This window comes from Mizuhopecten yessoensis, unplaced genomic scaffold (genome assembly GCF_002113885.1).
Source record: "Mizuhopecten yessoensis strain PY_sf001 unplaced genomic scaffold, ASM211388v2 scaffold11133, whole genome shotgun sequence".
NCBI classification, from domain to species: Eukaryota; Metazoa; Mollusca; class Bivalvia; order Pectinida; family Pectinidae; genus Mizuhopecten; species Mizuhopecten yessoensis.
Window position 1 is genome coordinate 1,186,604 of NW_018408896.1, and position 10,806 is coordinate 1,197,409.

At 36.3% G+C, this 10,806-nt stretch overlaps 1 protein-coding gene across 1 annotated transcript; it reads right to left on the reverse strand.

Moving 5' to 3' along the window:
* Positions 1–8,323: 8,323 nt before the first annotated feature.
* On the reverse strand, positions 8,324–9,982 carry LOC110466450 (5-hydroxytryptamine receptor 1D-like). The gene has a single exon (XM_021522948.1). It carries the CDS (start codon positions 9,980–9,982, stop codon positions 8,324–8,326), a length of 1,659 nt encoding a protein of 552 aa, XP_021378623.1.
* Positions 9,983–10,806: the final 824 nt, after the last annotated feature.

Genomic DNA, 10,806 nt, shown 5'->3' on the forward strand with positions numbered 1-10,806 from the left:
TAAGTCGTCGATAATTTCAATTGTTGTAGTGCTAGTCGTCGGTAATGTCAATGTTTGTGGTGGAGTCGTCGGTAATGTCAATGGTTGTAGTGGTGTCGTCGGTAATGTCAATGGTTGTAGCGGAAGTCGTCGATAATGTCAATTGTTGTAGTGCTAGTCGTCGGTAATGTCAATGGTTTTGTAGTGCTAGTCGTCGGTAATGTCAATGTTTGTAGTGGAGTCGTCGGTAATGTCAATGGTTGTAGCGGAAGTCGTCGGTAATGTCAATTGTTGCAGTGCTAGTCGTCGGTAATGTCAATGGTTGTAAGCTGTAGTGCTAGTCGTCGGTAATGTCAATGGGTGAGTGCTAGTCGTCGGTAATGTCAATGGTTGTAAGCTGTAGTGCTAGTCGTCGGTAATGTCAATGGTTATAGCGGAAGTCGTTAGTAATGTCAATGGTCATAGCGGAAGTCGTCGATAATGTCCATTGTTGTAGTGCTAGTCGTCGGTAATGTCAATGTTTGTAGTGGAGTCGTCGGTAATGTCAATGGTTATAGCGGAAGGCGTTAGTAATGTCAATGGTCATAGCGGAAGTCGTCGATAACGTCAATTGTTGTAGTGCTAGTCGTCGGTAATGTCAATGGTTGTAAACTGTAGTGCTAGTCGTCGGTAATGTCAATGGTTGAGTGCTAGTCGTCGGTAATGTCAATGGTTGTAGTGCTAGTCGTCGGTAATGTCGATGGTTGTAGCGGAAGTCATCGGTAATGTCAATTGTTGTAGTGCTAGTCGTCGGTGATATAGACTTCGACGGTGTTGTTAGTGATTGTCATCAATATAGGCGATACTGTCAATGTTCCAGCCAGTAACGATGTCTGATGAATAGCAGAACTCCTGGAGATAACAGATTATGCAATCTCATACCAAAGTGAAAAGGTTCCATTCGGGTAATACATTTTTATATAGATATGACGTGTTAATATCGTGTTCCGTCTTACTTGTATCCATTATCAAGTTCAGTTCTGGACCTGATCGATAGTTCAAAGACGATGTATACACTGTACACTCATTTGTACGAGTATTGTTTTAGCTCCATATATATACACTGTTGCTATTGCATTTGTCATTTCATATGTTTGTTTTATGGATATACACAAGATTATGTTTTATTGTTTTAAACACAATATGTATGGCTCCCCTGGGGCATGATTTCAGGAACCGTTATATTTTACGCTTATACTTGTATTTAAGGCAAAAGGGCCGCCGTGACATTCAATAATGTTATCCAATCAGATTCTCCAAAGATCTCATCTCGGGCAAAATTGAGGGGCAAAAAGTTCAATAACAAATTGATATTTATGGCAATTTTACAGCAACAATGATATATAATTGCCCAATGGCCCCATTGTTCTTTAACTCAACCAGTCGGTCGAAATTTTAAAGTTGTTCGGTAAATATGAACTATTTAAATTCATTAAAAATACAGCCAGGTCTGTGATAAATAGCAAAGGTTCACTAGACATCGTTTAACGTTAAATCAACTTGTACTGGTTAGGGTTGCTATCTCACGGCTCTCATGCTGCTGCACTGAATTTTGTTTGTGCTGATTCTAGCTACAATGTAGTAGGTTTTAGTCCTTGTTACGATGATTAAGTATATATATTTCTATTTTCTTCGGTGTCTTTTTAGAATTTGTACGAAAAAAAAAGTATTTCGATCAATATGAGATTTAAGTGAGCAGAGCAATATCGATTCCATCGTCTTTGCTTCACCTAAGATGCATAGCTATTTGATTGAAACATTCAACTGCATACTATTGCCACATTTCTATAGAATTTTCAACGCGCATGTCATGACTCTAACTCACTGATGAGTTTATTTGCAATTCGCCTTTGATGTACTGTTAAACAGAAAACGTTCTGTAAGTTAGCGTTGCATGTGGAATTTTAGTGCAAAATAACAAAACAAGATTTATGTTAAATGTAAAACGACAGTAATATGACATTGCCAAACATCCCCTGAGTCTTCAACACAATCAGTCGGTCGGACGTTTAAAGTTTTTCAGTCGATATGAATTGTAAAGATTAATTAAAAATTACAGTCATGCCAGTGACAAACAACAAAGGTACTATACAAGTGGAAATGTTCTCGTGTTTTCCCTTCTAAGGGTTTTATATATTATTTATAAATCGAATACATGTATTTCAGAACTATTCCCAACTTAATATTTCCACAACGCGTTCAGTGTAAAGGATAGGGTTCCACACGCGAACATGTTATATGAGACGTAGACATGTACACGTTGGTGGTGTTGTTTCACGGGTCTCCCTATGTTACACTGAATTGTGTTAGTACTGACGTTAAAGTAGCTAGTAGCTTTAGGAACTGTTTGATGATTTAGCATATTTCTATTTTCGATGTTGTCTTTTTAGAAGATGTATGAAATAAAACAGTGTTTCGATCAATATGAGATTTAAGAGAGCAGAGAAATATCGATTCCGTTGTCTTTGCTTCACCTAATATAAGATGCATAACTGTTTGATTAAAATGTTCAACTGCATACTATTACCACGTTTCTTTAGAATTTTAAATACGTATCGTTTCGAACCGTTGAATTTTCCTGACTAACTGACAAGTTGTAATAAAATGCGCCTGTCAATGTTCCATCCGTTATCGTTACTCGTGAAGAACTTATATCAGTTATCGTTAAACGTGTCAATGATCCATCAGTTATCGCTACACGTATATATGTTATAACAGGTACCGTTACACGTGTAGATGTTCTATCAGTTATCGCTGCTACACTTGTCAATGTTCCATCAGTTATCATTACACGTTTAAATGTTATATCAGTTATCGTTACACGTGTCAATGATCTATCAGTTATCGCTACACGTATATATGTTATAACAGGTATCGTTACACGTGTAGATGTTCTATCAGTTATCGCTGCTACACTTGTCAATGTTCCATCAGTTATCATTACACGTGTAAACGTTATATCAGTTATCGTTACACGTGTCAATGTTCCTTATATCAGTTATCGTTACACGTGTAGATGGTATATCAGTTATCGTTACACGTGTAGATGGTATATCAGTTATCGTTACACGTGTAGATGGTATATCAGTTATCGTTACACGTGTAGATGTTTTATCAGTTATCGGTACACGTGTAGATGTTATATCAGTTATCGTCACACGTGTAGATGTTATATCTGTTATCGTTACACGTGTAGATGTTATATCACTTATCGTTACATGTGGAGATGTTATATAAGTTATTGTTACACGTGTAGATGTAATATCAGCTATCGTTACACGTGTAGATGTTTTATCAGTTATCGGTACACGTGTAGATGTTATATCAGTTATCGTCACACGTGTAGATGTTATATCAGTTATCGTCACACGTGTAGATGTTATATCAGTTATCGTCACACGTGTAGATGTTATATCAGTTATCGTCACACGTGTAGATGTTATATCAGTTATCGTCACACGTGTAGATGTTATATCAGTTATCGTTATACGTGTAGATGTTATATCAGTTATCGTTATACGTGTAGATGTTATATCAGTTATCGTTACATGTAATGTTCCATCAGTTATCATTACACGTTTTAATGTTATATCAGTTATCGTTACACGTGTCAATGTTCCATCAGTTATTGTTACACGTGTAGATGTTATATCAGTTATCATTACACGTGTAGATGTTATATCAGTTATCGTTACACGTGTAGATGTTTTAACAGTTATCGTTACACGTGTAGATGTTATATCAGTTATCATTACACGCGTAGATGTTATATCAGTTATCGTTACCCGTGTAGATGTTATATCAGTTATCGTTACACGTGTAGATGTTATATCAGTTATCGTTTCACCTGTAGATGTTATATCAGTTATCGTTACATGTGTAGATGTTATATCAGTTATCGTTACACGCGTAGATGTTATATCAGTTATCGTTACACGTGTAGATGTAATATCAGTTATCGTTACATGTGTAGATGTCATATCAGTTATTGTTACACGTGTAGATGTTATATCAGTTATCATTACACGCGTAGATGTTATATCAGTTATGGTTACCCGTGTAGATGTTATATCAGTTATCGTTACCCGTGTAGATGTTATATCAGTTATCGTTACCCGTGGAGATGTTATATCAGTTATCGTTACACGTGTAGATGTAATATCAGTTATTGTTACACGTGTCAATGTTCCATCAGTTATTGTTACACGTGTAGATGTAATATCAGTTATCGTTACATGTGTATATGTTATATCAGTTATCGTTACACGTGTAGATGTAATATCAGTTATCGTTACATGTGTAGATGTTTTAACAGTTATCGTTACACCTGTAGATGTTATATCAGTTATCATTACACGCTTAGATGTTATATCAGTTATCGTTACCCGTGGAGATGTTATATCAGTTATCGTTACACGTGTCGATGTTATATCAGTTATCGTTACATGTGAAGATGTTATATCAGTTATTGTTACACGTGTATATGTTATATCAGTTATCCTTACATGTGTAGATGTGATATCAGTTATCGTTACACGTCTAGATGTTATATCACCTATCTTTACATGTGTATATGTTATATCAGTTATCGTTACACGTGTATATGTTATATCAGTTATCATTACACGTGTAGATGTTATATCAGTTATCATTACACGCGTAGATGTTATATCAGTTATGGTTACCCGTGTAGATGTTATATCAGTTATCGTTACACGTGTAGATGTAATATCAGTTATCGTTACATGTGAATATGTTATATCAGTTATCGTTACATGTGTATATGTTATATCAGTTATCGTTACACGTGTAGATGTAATATCAGTTATTGTTACACGTGACAATGTTCCATCAGTTATTGTTACAAGTGTAGATGTTATATCAGTTATCGTTACACGTGTAGATGTTATATCAGTTATCGTTACACGTGTCAATGTTCCATCAGTTATCGTTAAATTTGTAGATGTTATTTCAGTTATCGTTACACGTCTAGATGTTATATCAGTTATCGTTACTTGTGTAGATGTCATATCAGTTATTGTTAAACGTGTAGATGTAATATCAGTTATCGTTACACGTGTCAATGTTCTATCAGTTATCGTTACATGTGTAGATGTCATATCATTTATTGTTACACGTGTAGATGTAATATCAGTTATCGTTACACGTGTCAATGTTCCATCAGTTATCGTTACATGTGTAGATGTTATCTCAGTTATCGTTACACATTTCAAAGATCCATCAGTTATCGTCGTTACATGTGTAGATGTCATATCATTCGTTACACTTGTCAATATTCCAGCAGTTATCGTTACACGTGTAGATGTTATATCAGTTATCGTTACACGTGTCAATATTCCAGCAGTTATCGTTACATGTGTCAATGTTCTATCAGTTATCGTTACACGTGTCAATGTTATATCAGTTATCGTTTTACGTGTCAATATTCTATCAATTATCGTTACACGTGTAGATGTTATAACAGTTATAGTTACACGTTTCAATGTTCTATCAGTTATCGTTACACGTGTAAATGTTCCATCAGTTATCGTTACACGTGCAGATGGTATATAAGTTATCGTTACACGTGTAAATGTTCCATTAGTTATCTTTACACGTGTAAATGTTCCATCAGTTGTCGTTACACGTGTTAATGTTCCACCAGACATTATAAATCTACTGCTTTATTGTTTTTAAAAGCTTCTATTAATTGTTGTAATAACACAGACACGCTAAGTGTGTTTCACAAATCGTCCTTTGTTATTTCATGTTACAACACATTTTTAAAGGGTTTAGTCAAAGCGTACATATCACATAATTGGTATGATACGCATGATTTAGGCAAGATGTTTTAACAGTATATATCTATAATGTCATAATCATCCAAACATAACGTCAGAAATCAGAGATGATACAGAGACGCAACAGTAACCGGGTGAGACATTACTGCACACGGAATGACGTCATACCGGAAACAAACTGGACAGGAACCAGGTACCCGCAATGTACGTCTGTCATGTATCCGTTAATATATTTCCTATCAAATCCTGGAAAGGATGTCAATTAACAGCAATACATGGCAATGGAACTTAACTCACAGTTGTGAAAGTAATATGCCAGTGTATTTTGTAGTCTCTCCTGTAGAAAACATTGACCACGTAATTGTATGGTCTACATGACATATATATACATACAATAACGAATCAATGAAATGAAATTCCAAAAAGCATAGGAAGCTTGCGTGCTAATACGTAGAAAAAGCATCTTAAAATTATCTCGCAATCTAATCCATCATATGCATGTAATACTCGCAACAACTATTAATGTTGATAATAGGAATTAATAACTAGGAAACGTGTGAATGTTTTAATTTCAATATATTTACGAAAACTATGAGACGGTGTAACTATAACAACATGATATCCTTAAACATATCACAAAATAGACCTATCACATATTATCAAATATCAAATAGGGACAGAAGGATGACAAAATATATAACGTCGCAAAACTTTGGCAAGATGTAGGTGACATTACATGGCGCAAGACAGACCTTATCTTATACAATGTATTGGATCTCCATATGGAATTCAAATAGATAAATATTATTGGCTTTTACATTATCTGTCTAACAGGGAGTTTTCCGTGATGTGTTTTAAATACACTGAATCAGAGTAAGGTATCAAACCGTATCCATACAATGAATAAAGAATAAAAAGAAATGCTTATATACAATATATCCGGAATAGGTAGTACCACGGTATATATAATGTGTTCGGAGTATATACATTGTGTCCGGAGAAAGGAATGCCACTGTATATACAGTATGTCCGGATTAAGGAGTACCACTGTATGTACAATGTATCCGGAGTAAGGAGTACCATTGTATAAATAATGTGTCCGGAGTAAGGAATACCACTGTATATATACAATGTATCCTAAGTAAGGAATACCACGGTATATGAATGTATCCGGAGTAAGGAATATCACTGTATATACAATGATTCCGAAGTAAGGAGTACCAATATATATACACATGTACAATGATTCTGGAGTAACGTGTATTGGATATAAAATGAATCCGGAGTAAGAAATACCACTGTTTATGAGTCAGGCGTACTCGTATTATTTTGTAAACCAAAAACCATCACGGGAAGAAAACAATTCCATGCACTTAGTATCACATCCTGTTACAAAATACAAAACATTCGTATAAATATATAGAAGCGTGGCTATTACACTGCCTAAACAACGTCATCTAGCCTTAAGTATAACATATTTAGGAATATATAGAAGTATAAAGATGATACTGTATGTAGTTGAATGACTCGTGAACGCTAGGTATACAAAAATAACGCTTCGGGCGAACATTATATAAAATAAACGATATTTACATCAGTATTATATCAGCTTAAAGAAATCGTTCTTGTTTCAAAAAGCGTTCAAAATTCTTATTAACGTATATGAATATAACAACAATTTAAATGATTATCCAATATATTGTATTATACATATAAACTAATTTTACCGGTATAGGATTAAATCATATAATTTCATGTTGAAAAAAATCAATCATAAATAACACATAATTGACAAGATCATTAATAAAGCAATCTATCTAAAATTAATATCGTATATCTATAATGAAAAATCATTCTGAATCACATTCTCGTCTTTCTAATAATTCATTTTGACGATCAACTCAAGCTATTTCACCAATAAGAGAAAACAAACCCAACATTTTAATGTCTTATCGAATAAAAAACCAATAGAAGAATACTTCATGATCACGCTAATTTTACCGGGTACATAAACAAAGCAAGGAAAAGAACCCGTGATATTTTGTAAAAATATATGTAATGACACATATAATTTATACGGAAGTTTTACCCCGGAAAATTTTTTCAACATCCGAAAATAAAATGGTGAAATGAGTAAATGACACGTTCTGTTAAGAATATATGATGCCGTTATTTCAAAGATCAGTATATCTGAGCTTTACATGCTGTTTCTATAAAAATCTATACAGTGGATTGTCTCCGTGTTACTGGTATATGTACTTGTAAGAGCACTGCACCACATCCCCTACACTATATCACACGTGTGCATGTTGTTTCATTAGTACCGAAGCTTTTCCTACATAGCGATATACATAAAGGCTATATTGTAAAACAAAGCCTATTGTTATGTAAATGTATACACTAATTTGGTAATTATGTTAAAATTATTGCAGCACTAACCGTCATCTCCTTCCAGCACATCGTCAAAAATATGTAATAAATAGTTTTCTCCAAACAGAAATTCCTCATAAATATATAGGTGACGACACTGCTTTTCCGCATGTGGTCAGTTTTTTGAAGGCACGTCTAAAATCTTCGTTGAAGAAGGTATATATAATAGGATTACAGGCTGAGTTACAGTAGCCTAACCATAGCACTATACCGGTCACGATTGGGCTCACGTTACAATTTTGGCACAAGGGAACAATAATCGTTACGACAAAGAAAGGGAGCCAACAGAAAATAAAACAACCAACAACAATTCCTAATGTTTTAACAGCACGTTTTTCGTGAGGAAGTGATACGTTTTTCCGCTTCCGGCGAGTTGCGCGCACAGTTTCTTTAGGAATCAACGGTTCCGGTCTTATTTCCTCCTCTATGAGTAAAGGCGAACGATGTTGAGGCGCAAATTGTACTCCTTTTACACTATCCCGCAGAATCTCTGCAGCCATAATGTTAGCAGCTAATAAGTTATAAATGACGTTTGAAGCGCGTCTTGAAGTCCGTGTGTCTGAACCAGCAGACGAGGATTCCGAGAACGACGTTTCAGCAGTGGTCGACGTCGTCGTTGATGTGGTATAACTTGAATCACTGTTCGGATTTGAGATTTGTCGGTACAATCGACGATGAATTGTCTGTTTTCTACGTCCCTGTGTAATCTCTAGCACGACATCCCCAGTACTTGTACTAGCCGTACTAGCACGTGGGGAGAACATTACGGCCTTACGATGGAGATCGGACTGAACCGTGGACGAATAATCAAAGGTACTTCTTCTAATGCTGGATGACAGAGAAGAGTTTCGAGTATTGGAGCGATCTGTCTGAGTTGTAACAGATTTACTACTTTCATTTTCCTGCTTAGATCGACAGGGACAAGGCAAACAACACACCACCTTACTGTTTTCGTTGTCTCGTTTGTTGCGAGATCGTCGGCGCTGGAACCTACAACTCGAACCTGGACCTCGTACCCATTGCTTGCCCCTGCTGCTAGTAACCACAAATATACGGGCATAAAAACATACCATTATACACAATGGCAAGTAAAATGCTCCTATCGTTGAATAAAATGTATATCCCACATGGCGAGTGACTTGGCAATTGTTGAGGCCGTGTGAGGTCATTTCCGTAGGTTTACTCCAACCGAGTAAGGGAGGCAATGCAATGCAACACGAGTACAGCCATACTAGGGTGACCAGTGTAAGCGCCCGTCGTGTAGTCCTGTGTTTGGCATATTTCAGGGGCTGTGATATAGCGTTATAACGGTCATAACTAATTACACAAAGATTGAGTATACTAGCTGTACAACAAATGATATCAACAGAGATCCAAAGGTCACATAGTTGCCGTCCAAAGGGCCATTCACCCGTTATCTGATACACGAGTGAGAGAGGTGAGACAATAGCACCAACTAAAATATCACTCACTGCTAAGTTCACAATAAATATGTTTCCAACACGTCGTAACTTTTTATCAACAATTATGGCTAATATTACCAAGCTGTTTCCTAGTATCGTGGCAGTGATAACAAAAACTCCGAACACTATAATACCGTAGTTGATGACCTCGGAAACAGTTGCCATGCTGTCATTCCGCTGGCCGTGTGTGTCATTGATGACTCCCTGGTACGATACGTCTCCAGACAGCGCCCAGCTGCTATTTATCACAACGCTAGGTAAATTGGCCATGAGAGCAAAAATCAGTGTCGAACCTTTTACTCAGTAGCAATCTTCAATAGTGTCATAATCCAGTGTCTGTATTACCATTCACACGTGCCGCGGGCCCCCGAGTCCCATATCGATCGTTTCTAGTTTACAACCAAATTAGCGTATTTGGAAGCTAGGTTCATTCATGTTTTCCTCAAGCTCGTGTCCAATTTGTTTTCATTAAGGAAAAAAATGTAGGCGGACTAGCTCGTGGCTTACGATCATGAATTATATTTCATTCCTTCCTTTCTTACCAGATGAATCCATGGACAGTACTTCTCTCATAGACGGCACCTTCGCGTTTCTTATCCGCTGTCGTTAAGATATCCCCCCGTCATAGCCGCTGGCACCTACCGTCTAACAAACAGCTCTGAAGACTTGAGACACACTCACAATTTGTACAAAGCATTGCGATACTTAAAGGCCAAACTGTCGGATCACATGGCTGTAGATCAGCCAATGGGGAATCGCTCCTTACCAGTTTGTATTGTTTATCAAGTCGTTGCTTTTGTTCTTATCAGATACGTCACCTTACATCGAGCTATATTACGTTGTGATCGTATTGATAGCTCGTGTCAGACTTGTTAAGACATTCGGGTTTGCCATGTTTGGAGAGTGAATGATTTTTTGCGTGTGCGCTTTTTAAATTGGCATAGTATTGTTAATTAAAACGCTAATGTAAAATAGTATACACATGTACATGTATATCTATACCCACTGCGAAATTTTGAGGAATATCTCCAAAGTATGATAATCTTTATATGTTCTCTGTTATTCATTGCGTAATTGAGTTCCTGCTTATTTCG

Excerpts from the sequence above, each read along its gene's own strand:
- LOC110466450 (XM_021522948.1), bottom strand. The coding sequence starts at position 9,982 with ATGGCCAATTTACCTAGCGTTGTGATAAATAGCAGCTGGGCGCTGTCT.